At 43.6% G+C, this 18,432-nt stretch overlaps 2 protein-coding genes across 2 annotated transcripts; both read right to left on the bottom strand.

The window, feature by feature from the left end:
- Positions 1-3,470: 3,470 nt before the first annotated feature.
- LOC119217619 (N-acetylaspartate synthetase-like) lies at positions 3,471-4,807 on the bottom strand. The gene is made up of 3 exons (XM_062564387.1): positions 4,588-4,807; positions 4,133-4,294; positions 3,471-3,853 (listed from the first exon to the last, which is right to left on the bottom strand). The coding sequence occupies exons 1-3, from the start codon at positions 4,805-4,807 to the stop codon at positions 3,471-3,473; spliced, it is 765 nt and encodes a 254-aa protein (XP_062420371.1).
- A 9,901-nt stretch (positions 4,808-14,708) lies between these two features.
- On the bottom strand, positions 14,709-18,187 carry rtn4rl2a (reticulon 4 receptor-like 2 a). The gene is made up of 4 exons (XM_037473157.2): positions 17,827-18,187; positions 17,161-17,387; positions 16,783-17,016; positions 14,709-16,623 (listed from the first exon to the last, which is right to left on the bottom strand). Exons 1-4 carry the CDS (start codon positions 17,882-17,884, stop codon positions 15,763-15,765), a joined length of 1,380 nt encoding a protein of 459 aa, XP_037329054.2. The 5' UTR covers positions 17,885-18,187; the 3' UTR covers positions 14,709-15,762.
- Between the last annotated feature and the right edge of the window lie 245 nt (positions 18,188-18,432).

Raw genomic sequence — 18,432 nt, 5'->3', positions numbered from 1 at the left:
GAGCTATGGAATCAAGGGGCGTGGCCCTCGAGGGGACCCGCCTCTTAGGATCTGGTCTCTCAAACGAGGTCATGGAGGCCATCTTCCACTCCAGAGCCCCTGCTACGAGGAAGGCGTATGCCGGTAGATGGAGGCTTTTTGCCACTTGGTGTGTGGAACGACAGCTGGATCCAGTTAACTGCCCAGGTGCCTCGGTTCAGTACTGGGCCCGGTGTCTAAGCAGAGGATGAGCAAGTGGGTGGTTGAGGCCATCACACTTGCCTATGAATCGGCCGGCCAGCACGCACCTTTGGCTGTCCGGGCCCATTCTACCAGGGGTATGACGGCTTCTAAAGCCCTATTGTCGGGAAAAGTATCGCTACACGACGTTTGCATGGCGGCAGGCTGGTGAGATTTTACCCTCTAGACCTTAACGCTACACCTGGAGCACAGGTGCTCTTGTCTGAGTGTGCGCATTAACTTCACACCACGGTCACTTGCTCTTATGGCGGAGTGGGTATTGGCGTTCCCACAGCATTTTTACGCAGCTCGAGTTCCCTGAGAGGGAACGTCTCCGGTTACGTATGTAACCTTCGTTCCCTGAAGGGAACGAGACGCTGCGTAAGCTTTGCCACACTCCCGGCCTGCCCGTGGCACTCGATTCGGCCTTTCAGAGATGAATGGTCCTGCCTTTCATGTCCCTTTATAGCATCCTGGTCCCGGGCGTCGCCCGCCTATGACGTACCAGCTCACCATTGGTTAGATTTCACACGTGCTTCATGACGCGGTCACGCAGAGGCGTTCCCACAGCGTTTTTACGCAGCGTCTCGTTCCCTTCAGGGAACTACGGTTACATTCGTAACCGGAGACGTTGGTCGGGTAGGTCAGAGGAAGGTTCATCTCTGCAGGGTAGGTGGATATTTAACTCTGTAGGGACTCCAAGATTGATCAACACCATAAAAACACTATAAAGTAGACAAACAAACGCATGAGTGTGATCAGTTGGCGGGTGTTGGCATCAACAGCAGGTAGGACTGCTGTGTCGGCAGTCCTACCTGCCAGCAATTCGGTTGGCCTGATCCATATTGACCCACAGAAACTATTTGCCAATTTCACAACATGAAAGCACATGCTGACATGAACATATACGAGGAAGTACAGATTTCACAAATCTGCTGAACATGCCGTTTTCACATCATCATACTGTCGAAACCCGTTTGGTTAGTCAAGTTGTTCCAGCAAATATTATGAGCAGAATGTTGTGCAATGAGATCACTGTATTCAAGCTTATTGCATTATCATTATGATTTCACCATGTGTATTTTTTGGTAAAACTGGTAACATGCGTTATAATCTAATCATTTAATTCATGTAAGAACCACACACAAAACGGTATCAAATGAATTTCTACTTTATTTAAAGATATGGTTACTTACAGTGACTTAATATCATACTTGAATACTTTATGCCATTGGTTATTAGACATTGGGTGTCACAACGCTATATAAGGTTATATTGGTATATTGATCAAAATGTATGTTATTGAGTGCTTATGACTGATTATACAGATGGAATAGATGCTGAGATATTTTAAAAAGCCTCACTTGGTACAGTGAGCTCATCGCTGTAGATCACAACAAAACGATGGCGATTGATCTCTTTGGAACAATGCATGAGACACCATTTCAAAAGCTGTAATGCGTCCATTCCTCAATGCAACAGCTCTGCTTACTCAGGTTCCTTTGTGAACATCACAAGCTGCACACAATACAGCTAAACAGTTCTATAATGCACACTGCCTTGAATTTAACTCATTACGATGGTCACTGGCAGTAAATCCAGGGATGCACTGAGGAGGGTGTGTGTGAGAATGCTGCCTTGTCCTCCCGTCCTTCCAGAAATCTACTCCTCGGAACAGTCTGGACCACAGTGGCAGGATGTGTACCCGATTCATGTTAAATACAATTTTTAGGTTTCATAAAATTCATTTAAAAAAAAGAATCTTTATCAAATTAATTTGTTATGCAAAAACTATTGCTCTTTCCTGGCACTTTCAATATGTAAGTTACACAGTTCACAGCAATGGGGTACGTTTCTGTCTTCACGTTGCAGCAAAGGACTCAACACTAAAAGCATTGAAAAACGATTCATTATTGAGCTTTCAGTTTGTCCCAATAGCAAAATCAGCAACTATCAACAACTGACTATGTGTGTGGCTCTCTTGTATCGTGCCACATTAGAAACAGATGGTACCTCTTTCCTAAGGGTACATAACTACAAGTGCTGTACAAGGACACCAAGTATGAAGCTATATGTTGCTCCCAATCGACAGCGTTACACTGTGAACACAGAACACAGTGGATCTCTTTCAGGATGGTGGGTCATGGATGTCCATACGACAGTGTGCTAATTTGCATAATCACTTGTTTTATTGTTTTATTGATTTGGAAATCATTACATTTTGGAGCAGCAATGTTTTACTCTCGTGGCCTCTCAGTTTTTGAATTTATATGTTTTTCTGCACACAGAATATGTTATTTTATCATTTATAGCATCAGACATCATTAAATTGATGAACTACCTGTCAGGTGTGGGTGCTGGTGCAGGTTGCAGGCGGAAGGAGGCAGGACTCAAACGCAGGAGTTACCAGATATCCAAAAGGTGCTCTTTATTCACCAATCTCAAAAACAAAGGACATGCACCATTGACAACTGACATAAGACAATGACGCAACAAGGGACAACAGGCACACGGGGCTTAAATACACAAGGGAGGTGCAGGTGATTGGACACAGGTGGAAGCAATCAGGCAATCACATGACAGGACAGGAAGTGAAGCTTACCCAGAGACACGAGACACAAGAAAACTACAAAATAAGACAGGAAGAGGACCCAAACCGTGACACTACCCCAAAAATACCAGCCGATGCAGTCATCCACCTGCTATGTAAATATTGATATTATATATGTGGCATGAATATAAGGTGATATTAATGAATTTCAAATGGAAACTAAATTACAATTTAAGATGTACTGTTATGAAATATAATGCTTCTTAAACAGACAATGGACTTGCATAACTTGAATAACTCACATAGATTTGTTTCATCACCTCAAATATCCTATTGTAAAAATTTATAATAGCCTTGACTGAACTTCCAGTGAGTTGTGTTTAAAAGAAACATTGTGAAGCATTTTTATTCATTTTCATTGTTTAAGGCATAATGACCTGAAAGTAGCAATAGTTATGTTTTCATTAGCTTATCAAAGTCCACACTCTGCCATTTAAAGAGGAAGGAAGATTGCTGCCATGATGAAAAAACAATAAAATAACAACAGTGCAATGCTGGCATAACATAGAGATACATTATTGTCTGAATTGTCAAAGCCAAGCACTGAACTCTGCCCCAACAGGTTTGGTGGTGCTGTAAGGATTAAACGAGCATCCAGACGTACGTGTGCACGCACCCACTAACTCAGAGCTGTCCATTTTCAGTGATCCAGTGATTCCTCTTGCACATCAAGTTTGTAGTGATGATGACGGACTCGATAGAAGACCCCTTCCAGTGAGCACCATCTCACCCCAGGGGTGACGTACCCATCAGTGAACCCCACCAGGTGGAAGCCCAGGCGCCGGTAGAGTCGGTGGGCCGCGGACGTGTACGACGTAGTTCCCAGGACAACGGAGGGATATTTGTGAGTGACAGCGAACTCCACAAGCTTTTGTCCCAGTGCCAGGCCGACTCCACACCGCCGATAGCTCCGGGCGACAGACATCCGCCGCAGCTCAACAGCGCCGCCCGACTGCTGCTGGCCGACTGCCGCCACAATACCCACCACTTTGCCCCGCAGCACCGCCACCCACAGACGGGAACCTAAAGTGGAGGGCAAGGTCACAACGTTAAAGGGAAATTGTTTGAGTTTAAAAAAGCCTTCTTGTCCAAGATGAGAAGCTACACCCTTACATTTAATTATTCACTTTTATAGAATACAAAGCTTATATTCAAAGCACAACTCTTCAAAGTTGAATTTTACTGATGAATTTAATATTCAGTATTGTTATAATTACAAGAATTGGGATACGAGAACATTTTTCGTTTGTTCCCGGGCTACAAGCTTTAGTTAGTGTCTGTCACAATGTCATTATTTCATACTTGATTTCATGTAAAACCCTTCGATGTCTCCCATGTCATTACTCATGGCGTGCTCCAGAAAGCGAAGCATCATGCGTCTGCTGTAGAAGTAGCGGCCATACAGTAAACTTGCAGGGAGGAGTAGAATCACCCACCAACACGTGGTGATGACATAACATAGAACTGCAGAAGGAAAGATGGAAAGTATGAATGTGAAGAAAATATAAAGTGGTAGCACATGCAACTTTTTGGATGTGCAAAACAAAACAAACAATGCAACGGAAGCAGGTTAAAAATTGATTTAACATGAGATAATTAAGAAATAGTTGGAAGTGAAAGAAATAGTGTCTCAAAGATTCAGATACAAATACATACAACTATGAGTATGCTTGCATCTACCACCTGACATGCTCTTCTTCCAAACTGCCGGAGCAATAGTAGAAAAATAGAAAATGTCATCCATACAATAACCTCACCTGTCATTGCTGCATACAGCAGGAGGCTCTCTGGGTGATGCCTCAAGCCTCTGAAGGCAGTGTCTGCTACCATTTCCATCAGCCCATCATGAAAGAGTTGCTGCACCTCCAGTTTATCTTCCAGCTCAAACTCACGCACAACTAGAGTTTCAAGTCCATTTTCAGCTTTTTGCGCCCTGAAATATTTTTGGGCATCCTTTCGCTGTATTTTTTCCTCCATTTTAAACTGTTTGCAAAATGTGATTTGGGTGCAGAGGTTGCAGTCACTAGTTGCTGAGGTCCAAGAGATGGAAGAACATCGCCCCTAGACAATGCTTGCCTGTGCTGTCAGTTGTGCAGACGTCATCTCTGTTGTGAGATAGTATGTGCCTGTGCAGCGGTGTTTGGCCATGCAGGTTCCTACAGATAAGATCCGCTACTGAGGACGGCCCTTACACCCTTCTTATCAGCCCCCTATAGGGGGCTTGGACAGCTCGGAGAACACAGAAAAGACCCTACGTTGAAGTGTGGCCTCCCACCATGAGTTGAAGCTTTTTACTGTTAACGTCATTTGCTGCACTGCAACTCTTATTCTTGTTTATTGTATTGTATTTTTAATTTCTTTTGCCTAATGTTTTGACGGTTTTATGTGAAAGGCTTTGAAATGCCTTGTTGAAATGTGGTATACAAATGTGCCTTTCCTCAAACGATGTGAAATGATTCTATATTTAACATGCAATGGCGCCTTTTGGGTGTGATAATGGGAAATGATGCTGATGACACAAATGTTGGAGTGGAGGAAAGCCTGAATGATAGAGCATTTACTGCATAGATCCTACAAAACCTTTAGTAAAACACAAACGCACAATATAAAAATGGTTACATAATACATACAGCTCTCTTTGTATTGTCAAACTATAACTCACTAATGAACCATCTATAGCTTTTAAAATGTCCCCGCAAAATACAGAACCACAAACACACCCACTCATTTTCTCTTCATCTCTCATTCCTTTTTGAAATGTACATATTGTGAGCACATGCTGCCTCCCACTCTGTGTTTTCAACACTCACTTTTTCTGATATCACAACTATAACAGTTAGTGAAATGTATCTAACCATATTCTTCTACATGGTACTCACCTTTATTTTTTGAGTAAATAATTAAAAGGCTGACCATGAAAAGCTGGCACTGCAGAAACATTAGATTTAGCTGACACTTTTATCCAAAGCAACTTACATTGCATTATAACCCATGGCTTACATTTTGCCTGGGAGCAGTTAGGGGTTGGGTGTCGTGCTCAGGGGCACTTAGACATGTCACACAGAGCAGCCGGGTTTTGAACTGCCAACCTTTCGGCTCCCAGCGCACCACACTACTCCATGCACCACCATCGCCCATTGATCAGGGGAGCACAAGAGGGGCAATGCACAACATTGGGTGCAGTGCCCTGGTGTTCCAGACTCTTCACAAGGGCCGTGTTTGGCATTTAAGTTTTTCAGTAAAGATCATACTGCTGATGCAATACAGAAACAAAGAGAAGCCGTATCCCCGGGCGATTCAGGAAGCAGCGAACTCGTTGAAGCCGTTTAAGATTTCAGTCAGTCATGTTAATTTCTCTGCTCTGCCTGGAAAGGAAGAGAAAACTGGACAAGAGCCAATATCATAGCCTCTTCAGAGTGGAAGCAGTTCTCTCACTTACACTGCAGGGAAACAACTGTCCGTGTTATGGTTGTTAGCCAGAGCTGCACTGAGTCAAATCCAAAAGGGGTCCATTTGGACTGAGTGGGCTACACCTTCTGGGGGCTCTCTGTCTCGGATGCCATGCCTCTGGTAAGGTTGTGTTTGATGCTGCATCTCCTGCTTCAGATGGGCATTAGTTACCGTCAACAAATGATAATAATTTTATAGTTTTGACCCCAGCACATTGTATTAGAAGACAAGCTATCAATGATATTTTATTGGGGTCCACATCCATTTTTATATTAATACAACATCATGTCAAATATCAGCATAGTCATCAGTACTCAAGCATCCCTTGTTTTGGCCGTAATGCTGCAGCCGTAATGTACCAGGTTGAGCCAGGATGGAAATGTCCAGGAAATATGTTGGGTGACTAAAATGAAAGAAAGCTAACTTCAGCCAACCAAAGACAAAGCCACAAGAGATTCTTAGCGATACAAGTGAACTATTACATACACCCTTTATTTGTTGGAGAAACAAAACAGTTGAGATGCAGTGGAATGTCAAAGAATCATTGCGCTTATGCTTAATGTAACAATACATACATGCAACAACCTTTAATGATTTCACTAATTTGTCTAGATATAAACATTTCCTCCTACTGTTCTGTAAACAAATTCAACCACAGACAACATCAGAAATATGATGAGCTCTGAGAGGCCCTCAGAGTCAAATGGACATAACATCTTAATTACATTATGTTGCCTTCCTTAACTTGCATTTAATAACTTTTTAAACATACTGTTACTTCATGCATGAACAACCAACCAGTCGATTTTATGACAATTGCCAAAACAATTTGTTTTAAAACTCATTGGCATGTTTTGTCACGACCGGATGATAGGGCACAGTGGGTGATTATTATGCTTTTGGAACATCTTATAGAAATGTATCACGTGCGGCTAAGGAGTGGTACAACACCAGCTGACTAACACAGGATGTTGTACACATAAGCGCGTGCATGTGAACTCTGCACCCCTGACACAGATGTTGTACACATAAGCGCGTGCTTGTGAACTCTGCACCCGACACAGGTAAAATATCACTACATAGGAGTAGAAATCAATACACATGGACTCTGCACCCCTGACACAGGAGTAGATATCAATACATATAAACTCTGAACCCCTCTAGAACAGAGGAAGCAGAGGAATGGATGCGAATAAAAGGCTGTTGTAAAGGAAAGTTCGTCGGAAGTCGACACTGCATACGCTGTGTGGCTGGGCTTCCCCTTTGCAAAGTGAAATACATACGACTTGTCTGTGGTTTGTTCTCACCTCTCGGTAAGGTAGCAGAAATACCTATCACCGGACAATGGTCCTGAACCCAAATGGACGACTCGCACGACGAGGTTCAACAAAAAAAAGTTAATTGTTTAACAAAAAGGGGCAAGAGCCGATGAAATGAAAATCACCCGTGGGAGAGGAAAAAACCTACACTAAATCAAAGAACAAAAAGAAATCTATAATATAAACACTAGCTGAGGCGAGGAGTCAAACGGTGGTTCCATGGCTTGGGACAAACGAACTGACACAGGACAAAGGGAGACTCAGACAATATATACACACACTCAGGGTAGGGGAACAGGTGGAAACAATCAGGGGCAGACAATCAGACAGACACAGGAGGAAGGGGCAAGTTGCCTGACACAAGAGGAAGGTTCATTTTCAAAATAAAACAAACTCACAAGACAGACAGGAGACAACTTCACTAACACATTTTCCTGGACATGACATGTCTGCTCTTGGTGCATCTCTACTAGGTCACATTGTCAAAGGGTTCATCATGAGAATCCACTCACTTGAGGTGTTTGAAAGACAAAATGGAAGCCGGTCTTCAATTGAATAGGAAAGTATGTCCAAACTGTACATGTATTGTACAATCCATGTTGCATGTAGAGAGTTTGTGCGAGTAGGTTGGTGTGTGTTTTTTGTGTGTAGGCGCTGTCCTTGGTCCTGAAATGCAGCAAAGAAGCTGGATAGACAGCCAGGCTCAACCAAACCAAAATCTTTTATAAATGTTTACACCGACTAGTGATATATTATTCTTTTTTAGAAGCTAACATTCTAAAGTCAATTGCCCTACAATATGTATGTACTGTCTGTGGTAAGTGTAAGTAAATGAATGGAGAATTGTTTTCCATTCATCATAGTGTTTTACATTGAGCACATCAGTGTTCAACTGGTTCTTATAAAAGTCTGTTCATATGAGGGTTTGTGTGTGTTATTTGAAAACAAAATACAATTTGAGAAGAAATTACATTGTTTTGAATGTAAAGTTTCGTTTTACAGGAGTAGTGAGGGGTTTTGCCCATTGTGTGTGTGTTTTTTGATTTGTGTGTTTAGTTCTGAGAGAATGAGGCATGCTTTAAGAAAATGTGTGTAAATAATCGAGAAAAACTGTAATATGGTTCACTTGGATCAAAAGGGTTACAAATGAGTGAATATTTTGTTTTGCCTTTTTTGTTTATAAATCCCATCTTTGTTGAACAAAAAATCAAGAAATGAGTACAGTAGAAAGATGAATAAAAAATGACGGAGTAGACATCTCTGTGGCACAGCCAGCCAGTGTTTAAAGAGAACAGAACAAAACGAGGACGACCGAGGATGACCGAGAAGGCTTAGGAGGGGAAAAGGGGAAAGAGGAACAAGAACAGAGTAAGAAAAGAGGAAGTTGGAGAGAGAAAGAGAAGGAGGTGGGAGGTTGTATTTTGCTTCATTCTGTGTTGCGTAATACTAGAAAGAAGGGGGATGAGGAGAAAACAGGTGGTCATTTGGGTCAAGAAAAACCTGGGCTTGAGGACAGAGAAAACGAGGCAGTAACCGTTTGTTCTTGTGACGTAGTTGGTGTGTGTGGTGAGTGGGGACTGCTGGTCGGAGGATTCATGTATTAGTGTTGTGTCATGATTATTTGAGAGAGATCAGTCTTGCCCAATTATCCAATTTTGGATGAAGGGATGAAATGTGTCTTTGCCTTAGTAGAAAATACCTCACATTACCACAAAAAACCTGAAAATGATTTTTCCAAATCGCTTTTCTTGAATACATGAATACTTCTGTAAAAGGGTAGGCTTTTATAAATCCATATACTTAGGGGTGAGGGGTTAGGATCACAGCAGAGATCATGATGTGCAAATTTCCTCAGAAACATTTAAATATAGACTGAAATGAAAATACGGATGTATTGGAAAACATTCAAATGTCTTCAGGCCACCTGGTTTGAGAAAAAGTGTCTTTTGCAAGTTACAGTATTTTGTTTAGTGACTGTAAATTGAGGAGGACGAATGTGCGTGAATCCCGTTTTCGTGATGCAATGAGGAACGTCTGTCTCCCAGTGGGCCTTTCTCAAGGCATAACGTTACCAGCAACGCCAAAGGCTGCCAAGTGCGTTTGCACGTGTGTGCGTGCACACTTAAGCCTTCCAAATGTTCTCGCCTGCAAAGAGATCCAAGTACATGACTCAGACGTCACACCTCTTCTGTTGCCTTCTTTCTGTCTCCTTCACATTCACACAAATACTCATTTTCAGCCCATTCTGTCAACAGCGAGCTCTGTTTTCCATCCAATATCGGCATTAATGACTTTTTGCAAAAAAAAGTAAATGGGCTTTGACATGAGTGTGCATGGGTATCTAGGGTGAGTAAACTAGTAGCCATCAAACACAGCACCAGATATCACCATAGAGTGTAAAAACCTTACTCGCTTCATTAAAACCTGACCTGAGGCCCAGTTACAAAAAGGTTGTATGGAAGATGGCCCATTTTGAGGGTTTTGTTAAACATTTTTGCAGTGTTTAGCTTTCAAAATTGTTAAACCAATCCTAATTTCTCCAAACTATGTATTGTTTAAAAGTTATTTAGAAAAATAGATTTGTGTCAATTTAAATAATTACATGTACAAATGTATGTGATTTAAAGATCCAAGAGTGTACAATAGCAATAGCAACAATAGCATGTTTAGCAGTGGTGTGGACTCGAGTCATGTGACTTGGACTCGAGTCCGACTCGAGTCATGAATTTGATGACTTGAGACTCGACTCGACAAAACGTACAAAGACTTGCAACTCGACTTGGACTTGAATACCGATGACTCGTGACTTGACTTGGACTCGAGCCTTTTGACTCGAGAAGACTTGCTACTTCCCATGAAAACTGGGGGATAACATTTTCACACCACCGCGCCGCTCTGTTTATCTGCATCTGTCAAAAAAATGTGCGCCACCTGTATGCTGAGAGCGCGCGCTGCCTGAACAACATCCAATCACTGCAGTCCATTTGACCGTATCAACGAGACAGCTCGTTCATGGTTACAAAAATCGGGATTTTTGAACCCGGATTCAGACTCCGATGGAAATCCTCGCCAACATTATGTCAACGTCCGTTTTAAAGTAGTGTAATGAGCTGAGTTAAAGTTATTAGTTAATCAGTTATGCAGATATTGCATGTGTTCACGTTATGCTCCGTTACCAGCTGTAGTTACGCGAGACAACCCGAGTTTTGGGGGGCCGTGAATGCGGAAGTGTTCGTTCGGCGTGGTGACGGCCAACAGTGACCGAAGTTGAGTTGTTTTATATAAATAAATGCAGCGGAGTTGCAAGCCAGTCATCGCCTCCTTATTTACGCTGCAGCATTGGGGTGAGCGTTACAGCACTATAACACAGTCACAGTCGATCCACCATTACCCTTCCCTTCGTAGTCTAGGTCTGTGAGGCAGCGCACCATCACCCAGGGTTCCCCGTCCCCACTATGATAAAAGGACTCGAAATGACTCTAAACTAAAATGGTACGACTTGTGACTCGACTTGAGACTTGTTGGCTGTGACTTGTGACTCGACTTGGGACTTGCTTCGTCTTTGACTCGACTTGACTCCGGACTCGAGGGCAATGACTTGAGACTTGCTTGTGACTTGCCTAACAGTGACTTGATCCCACCTCTGATGTTTAGCATCACTTGAAACCTGGAATTTCTTAACTTTAAAGCACATAAACACACAGTGTATAACAAATATTGTATACACTGTCCAGAACAACCTATTTTAGTTCCTTACTGTAAAACTGACAGGCCGACAGGAAGTTGCAGTGAGTCAAAACCCCGAGGAAGAGCACCGAGCTGAAAAGCACATTTTACATTGTAGCCAAACGGGGTAATTTAAAGGTCACGTAATACTGTGGGCACCAAAGATATTTTTTCCAACACAAATATACAAAACTTAAATTGGGAAAGGGATGCTTGAATCACAGCTGATACATTTCTTTAGCTAATTCAACTTCCCCGTAAGAATAAACTCTCGTAGTGGTGGTCATAAACATTGGGAAAGGAACTAATAGTATAGCACCAAAGTAATTTCCTTGTTCCATTCATGTATGAATGAGCCAGAGAAGGAGGCTTTTGATGTATTCATTTACCCTTTATCCTTCATATCTAAGATATAACATTCACCACCTACGACTGTGTTGCATGAAAGTGTACCGCATCTGAAGTGTTTCTCTTATGATGGAAACTCTGCTCTCAACTCTTTGATATGGAAAACATTCTACATACCTACTTTTAAGAACAAAAGAAGTAAAATAATAAGCATACTCAGGGCCCTTTTTTTAAATTGCAGTAAAAAAAGATAATATGAGTAAAATGAAATCCAGGAACCGATCACAGAATTTACTAAACCGAACAGGAAAAGGATTTAGTTTCCTGTGTGAATTAGTGAATGAAAATCAATGAAACAGAAGGGCTCTTTGGCTCATTTTGGAGGATATATATATATCGTCAGAGAGACAAACTGAAAATTTGTCAAGTGGAGCGCAGAGGGCCTGACGTCAAGGGCGCTTCACAGAAAGAGGGAATGTGTGAAAGCGAGATCGCAGAAGCACGGTGACACAAAGGCAAAGAGATGCAAAAATCAACTACCCAATGCATCACAGGTTGACATGCATATTGCGTATGTGCTTTCTAGAGTGAGAAGTTTGTCTGTGTGTGCGTGTGTGTGTGCTTGTGTGTGTGTGTGTAAGGGAGGGTGAGAAAATAATAAGGAGGGCTGAGCTCAGCGGGAGGATTCATGCTGTGACAAATTAGTGACGCATTTCAACATACTTGCAGCGCCTTACCCGCGCCTTACCCGTCTCTTTTGGGTTACGTCTCTTATGAATGAACTGGGAATCATTCACATTCATCTATTTAACATACTGTTGCTCTGAGATATATGTTCACATCCCGCCCCCGACTGTTAAGTGACATGGAATCCGTCCAATCAAATCCACACAGTTTACAGACGAAGAAGGTGCGTCATGGAATTTTTCTGCCATACAAAAGCTTGGAGGCCGATTGAATGAGACGGATGAGCTGTCGGATGTCGGTTTCATCCTTATATGGGCACGACGAGTCCATCATGTGAGCTCCTTGCTACACTGTGTGATCTGTGCACATGTTTGCGTTTGTGTTTGCAGTGTGAGCCTGTGACTTTTGTCTGTAACAGCTTTGCGTTGGCTTTGCCGTCCGTCTGCTCAGAGAGAAGTCTGGTACAGACATACTGTTGGAAAAAGAGAACATCAGTAACAATTTGGTCCTATCCACATTTTAACATGGCCTTTTTATTTTGTGAAAAGCATCTCTGTTCCTTTGCCTGTAAAAAAAAAAAAATTTGCATTTTTCCCTGCTTGCTACATGACTCTAAATTACTATAAAATACAGTAAACTTCTAAATGAACTAAAAATATCAACAAAACACAAACAGTTTCCATTGTAACTATTTTCTCCTGAATATATTAGTCCATTTGCATAACCTGTTCATGTTACTATTTGCTCTTGAATTATAAGACGTGCTATCTATCTGTATGCGCGTGCATAGCAAAGTTGGTCCCCACCATAACTACCCTTTGGATTTTTCAAACTCAGACTGCAAAAGCGTCATATTTGCTTCAAGCGAATCTCTAATAAGAGACAACCTTTACGATCTACAAAAAAATTGTTATTAACAATTACATTTGGCTAGAGCAGCGGATATTCACATCAGTGGAGCACTGAAAATTCACTGTGCTCAACATTTATGTTCTTGCGCAATTTTCAACTCGAAGCTTCCTGTTCTCCCTTTTTTTCTCAGCTCATCAGTTTCACAGTTGAGAAAGCTGGACAACTGCCTGGAAGACTTACACAATGGCACATGCGTGTCCATGCATGTATGTATTTATGTGCGCGTGTGACCGTGTGGGTGTGTGTGTGTGTGTTTGTGTGGAGGGTGTGTATGTGCTTTGATTTACTTTCACTGGACACTCGCCCACACAGACTGAAACGGCTACAAATACACATTTTGTTAAAATAAGTAGGAATTTATTCTTTCTTAATGAAGCGATGACATTTGTTCTTGAATATCAAATGAGCCAATCTTATTACGTACAAAACATGAAGTCAACGTGGAAACTTAGGTCATGTCACTGCCATGGCCACTGAAGAGCACCCAAAGTCAGTTTGACCATCTCCCAAAACTCAATAAGACACTAAACAGCAAGATGACACAAAAAATGTTCCTAATCGTACTCACAGGGTTGTTTTTTCTCTCTAAATCAGATGGTTGTTGCTCCTGCAGCAAGGTTAACTGGCTGTTTGTGTGTGTGTGTGTGTGAGTGTGTGTGTATACCTCTCACATTACCTCCTACTCTTTCATTCCTACTACATCTAAGCCTTACGGCCCTCGCCTCTATTGGAGCTAGGGACCCTCTCCTTCCATCTCATGTGCAGCCTTGAGTGGTGGACGAGGCTTTAGAAAACGTTGTGCTTATACAGGGAAGAAAACAGAAACGGAGCTGCCATGCTTCTCGCTTCAAAGGACAATGTGAGCACATGCAATGAAGAGGTAGAGATTAATAACCAATGCTAAAGGAGAGAGTAGATGCCTATATTTGGTAACTTCCCCGTCCTCCCTTTTTTTTCACGCTATTTCTGCAGCTTGCTCGCTCTAAACGCTTGTTCTCCTTATTTTTACTTGCTTTTAAGTCTCCGCATGAACCGATCCTCTGCCAGGTGTCTGCATGGCAGTGTGTCAGTCTTAATTTGCCTTCTGTTCTCTCCGGCTCCAGCCGTCACCAGATTCTTGCTCTCTTAGTGAAATTACAATTCACTCAATTTCCATCGTCTGTCCATCTGGCATCGCCCACCAATGAGTCGTTTGAGTGACAAACTTACTGACGTATTTGCCTTTTGTAGAGGTGTTAGCTTGTGAATCCATTCATATGGACACACAAAGACAGATACGCATCAGAGTAAGAGCCATTCTGACTGTGTTTTTTTTGTTTTCAGTTGTTTTGTCCCACATTTGTTATTTCATTTTTCCTAAAGGTAACATTGTTTAAAAAACGTTTTTTCATTAAGTTCAGCAGATATGTCACCAAAGAAAACCATGATACAGGAAATGTTGTGTATACTTTTTTATCAAGATCATCATCTGCATCCAAGTCAACAATCTTTACACAGTAGTATATCAAAATGTCACAAAAAGACATCCAAAAAAAACATCACTGACTTCCTGATAGGAAGTATTCTTTCCCTGTGGTTGTCTCGAACAAATCCACGTTTACAAAGGATGGTGCTGTGGTGTGAGGTGGATGGATCTCACAACCTCGGATGAGTGGATTTATTACTTATCTCCTGCAAATGTGCTTTAAGTGCCAGCACTGTCCTCTCAGCCTCTTGCTGTATTTCAACTGCCTCTTTTCCTATTGCTGCATGAACACTTACCTCCTCCTCCTCCTCTCTCCTTCTGTCTCTTCCTCTTTCTATTGCTAGTTCTTGGAATAACCCTTCCCTTTCCTTTCCCTCTACCTATATTTGCTGACGTCTCTCCTGCATTCCTCTTTTTCTTCCCCCCCCCAAAATCACAGCATATTGTCTTCTCTTCTATGTCCCATCTCACTGTGCTCTGTCCTGTAGAAGCACTAGCCTGCTCTCCTGGATGAAGATGGAAGTGATTGTAGTGAACCACAGATACAAAAGAACATTTTACATCACACTTTAAGTGGTTACAGTATTGTAATTACTGTGCTCTGATTCTATCAGTAATTGAATTAGCAGCCAGTTAATTTGATGCAATAATAGCAATAGTACTTGTAACTAAGTTGAAGTGACAAAATTCACAACATCATTCACAACTGCTATCAAGTTGCACTGACACTAGTGATGGACTCAGCCCTCGTATCCCTGATTGCAGGGAATCATAACGTGACACCATACAGGTGAGACACAGAAAGCCATACCTGTAGAGTACTGTAGATATATATGAGCATAGCTGAAAAAATCTTACCAGGCCTGAAAGGTGTTAAGCTCTCTAGGTGGTAACATCCCCCTATCTCCCTGGCTGTGCCTTAAGAATTGGCTTACAGCAAAGCGGGCAAAGGGGGCTTAGAGTCAAACAGGTATCCTCGCAGCCTTTAAAACAGGCTGGAAGAGGTGTCGTGCTAAGAGTTAGATTCAGCCGAATAACAGGTGGAGGTTCTGGCAGAGGCAGAAAACTGAAGGGGCCAGTAGTGTGAGGAAAGACGGCGAGGAGGATGAGGGAGAGGAGGAAAAGGGAGGCAAGTCGAACTCAGGTGGACACTCAAGCTCGACACACCGCACGGTGACACCGGAGTCCTCGTTGCCGTAGTTTTCCCAGTACTCTTCTGCGTCGAGTTTGGGCAGCGCCAGCTCTTCCTCCCCCAACTCATACTTTACTACCGAGGTGGTTGTGGATGGGCCTTTCCCGTACAAACCAGCTTTGACAGTCTCGGAGGATTTCTCAAAGAGACCTTTAGTTGATGACTGGGGCTTGTTCTTGTGGAACCACCAGCGGGTTTTGGTGCTGAAGGTGGTGGTGGTGGAGCCACCGATGGAGCCAGGGTCTGGCAGGGGGCACAGGGCGAAGTCCATCTCCCGCAGGAAGCGGAGGTCCTGGGTGCGGCGGTTGGAAGGAGAGGCGCAGATCATCTCGGATGAAGAGACACGGGCCTCGCGGAACCACTCCCACAGGGCACGGGCCTCGCAGCCGCAGGACCACGGGTTGCCGTTCAGGCGGAGGAACTCAATGCCCTGAGTGTCTCTCAAGGTCTGGCTTGGCAGCTCAGCCAGGGAGTTATTGAAGAGGAACAGCATGGTCAGGCGACCAAGGTCACGAAAGGCGCGGCGGTTCACCTGCCTGATGCGGTTGTCGTGAAGAAAAAGGCGGTCGAGGTTGACCAGTCCGCGGAATACGTTTTCTGACAGGGTGCGGATACGGTTGCCATGCAGGACAAGCTGGCTCAGGTTGATAAGGTCGGAAAAGATGTCGTCCTGCAGGAAGTGAAGATTATTTTCCTGAGGGAGAAGTTTAAAGGAGGATAGGGGTTTTAGCATGAAAATAACATACACATGGGGATTTGTAATATTTATAACTGGACGTTTGTCAATGTGTGTATGTGTGGGTGGCTACACGTGTTTCGGTTCTTGCTTTCTATGTCTCTCCAGCGCCCCTACCTGCAGGTAGAGGAACTGCAGGCTGTAAAGATTGTGGAAGATGTCATGGGGCAGGGCATTAAGACGGCAGCGATGCATGTGGAGGCTCTGGAGCTTCTCTAGTCCACGGAAGGCTCCTCCCTCCAGCCTGTGGAGGCTGGGATTGTGCCCCAAGTCCAACTCCTCCAAGTCCCTCAGCTCACTGAATGCCCCTGCCTCAATCCACGTGATGTTGTTCGAGAATAGCCACAGGACCTAATGCAAATAAACACATGACTTCACGATGATTTTTCTTCTTCGTGGATATTAACTGTAAGTGCAGAACATTTAAAATCTAACTGAAAACAATATTGCCCAAAAGTTTAGCTTCACAGCATCTCCAGCCACATTCCCTCTTACCTGAGTCCCGAAGCCAAAAGAACCGACTCTGAGCTCAGTGATCCGGTTGTTCTGGAGGAAAACGCGCTGCGACTCATAGGGCACTCCGACTGGGACGGTGGTGAAGTTCTGCGCCTGGCAGCTCACGGTCACGGGCGTCGGGTAGCACACGCACAGGTGCGGGCACGCCGATGCCGGACTTGGCTTACCGAGGACCAGCCACACCACCATGCAGAGGGAGAGACCGCCTGAAGAAGAGCAGGGAGAGACGGAGAGGGAGGTGAGCGGGAGCCCTGTCCGAGGTGCTGAAATAAACCCGTGTACATGGTCGCCTACTGCACTGGTAATTCATCTCAGATATCTACACTTGACGGCTTTACATAATAGGTGTATGCCTTACTTTTACGCACCGACTTTTACGCACAGCAAAATCACGAAAGTGTCAAAACTTAGCAGCTATTTCAATGCTCAAATACAAAGTCCATGTGATGTCCCAGTTTTTCCCTAAACCATTTGCGTTTTAAACGTGTTTCCATCTTCTATTTCTATCATCAATCCAATCATGATGCCAGATTTATCTTTGGCGAGCTTTCTTCGACCGAACGTTTAGAAATTGTTTAAAAAGTTCAAAAACATCGTCGTTGGCGTCCATTTATCAAAAATCAAAGAAGATAAAGGCAAACTTACTTTTGCAGTTCCGCATGATAGAGCATCGTCGGCTCCGAGAAATCGAAGAGGTGTCCATCCTGAACCAAAGCCCAAAGCGAGTTAGCCTAAGAGGGCAAAGTAAAGCCTGCTATCTCCGCTAATGCCCTGGTTCCCGAGTCGGAGCGACTGAGAGTGTGCCCGTTGTTGGCTACCTGTGTCCCATTTATACTCATCATCCCGGTATTGCCTACGGCAGTGGGCACGGAGGAATCTCCTACGTCATCGAATCGGGGTCATGAATGAATGAAGGCGGCAAAAAGAAAAAAAATAACGGAAAGAGGAGGGCCGACCGTCGGGGATTCTCTTGGGGGAGTTGGTACGCTCACCAAAGATTGGTTGGAGACGTGCGCTCAGACTCTGAGTGGAGGAGATTTTCTCGACGCACATAGAATGAAGAGGGAGGGAGGGGGAGAGAGTGACAGTAGAAACAAAGAAGGGAGGGTGAAGAAGGGGGGGGAGGCACGTGGCCCGGTAACGATGACTCTGTGGAGGAGCAGAGACCGGGTAGGAGAAGAGCGCGCAGCTCGTTTCCTGGCTGGTTCGCGCAGACGGTTTATGGCCTGCTTCCGGCGCGATGCTGACAGA

This window comes from Pungitius pungitius, chromosome 9 (genome assembly GCF_949316345.1).
Source record: "Pungitius pungitius chromosome 9, fPunPun2.1, whole genome shotgun sequence".
NCBI lineage: Eukaryota > Metazoa > Chordata > Actinopteri > Perciformes > Gasterosteidae > Pungitius > Pungitius pungitius.
This window is presented reverse-complemented; position numbering and strand designations above follow the sequence as displayed.

Bases quoted from the DNA above. Each gene is read 5' to 3' on its own strand.
- LOC119217619 (XM_062564387.1), bottom strand. From the start codon at position 4,807: ATGGAGGAAAAAATACAGCGAAAGGATGCCCAAAAATATTTCAGGGCG. The intron at 4,295-4,587 runs GTGAGGTTATTG...TTCCTTCTGCAG, and splicing joins GCTGTATGCAGCAATGACAG to TTCTATGTTATGTCATCACC. The intron at 3,854-4,132 runs GTATGAAATAAT...CCTCCACTTTAG, and splicing joins AGGGTTTTACATGAAATCAA to GTTCCCGTCTGTGGGTGGCG.
- rtn4rl2a (XM_037473157.2), bottom strand. From the start codon at position 17,884: ATGGACACCTCTTCGATTTCTCGGAGCCGACGATGCTCTATCATGCGG. The intron at 17,388-17,826 runs GTAAGTTTGCCT...GCTCTTCTTCAG, and splicing joins TATCATGCGGAACTGCAAAA to GCGGTCTCTCCCTCTGCATG. The intron at 17,017-17,160 runs GTAAGAGGGAAT...TATTTGCATTAG, and splicing joins CTTTTGGCTTCGGGACTCAG to GTCCTGTGGCTATTCTCGAA.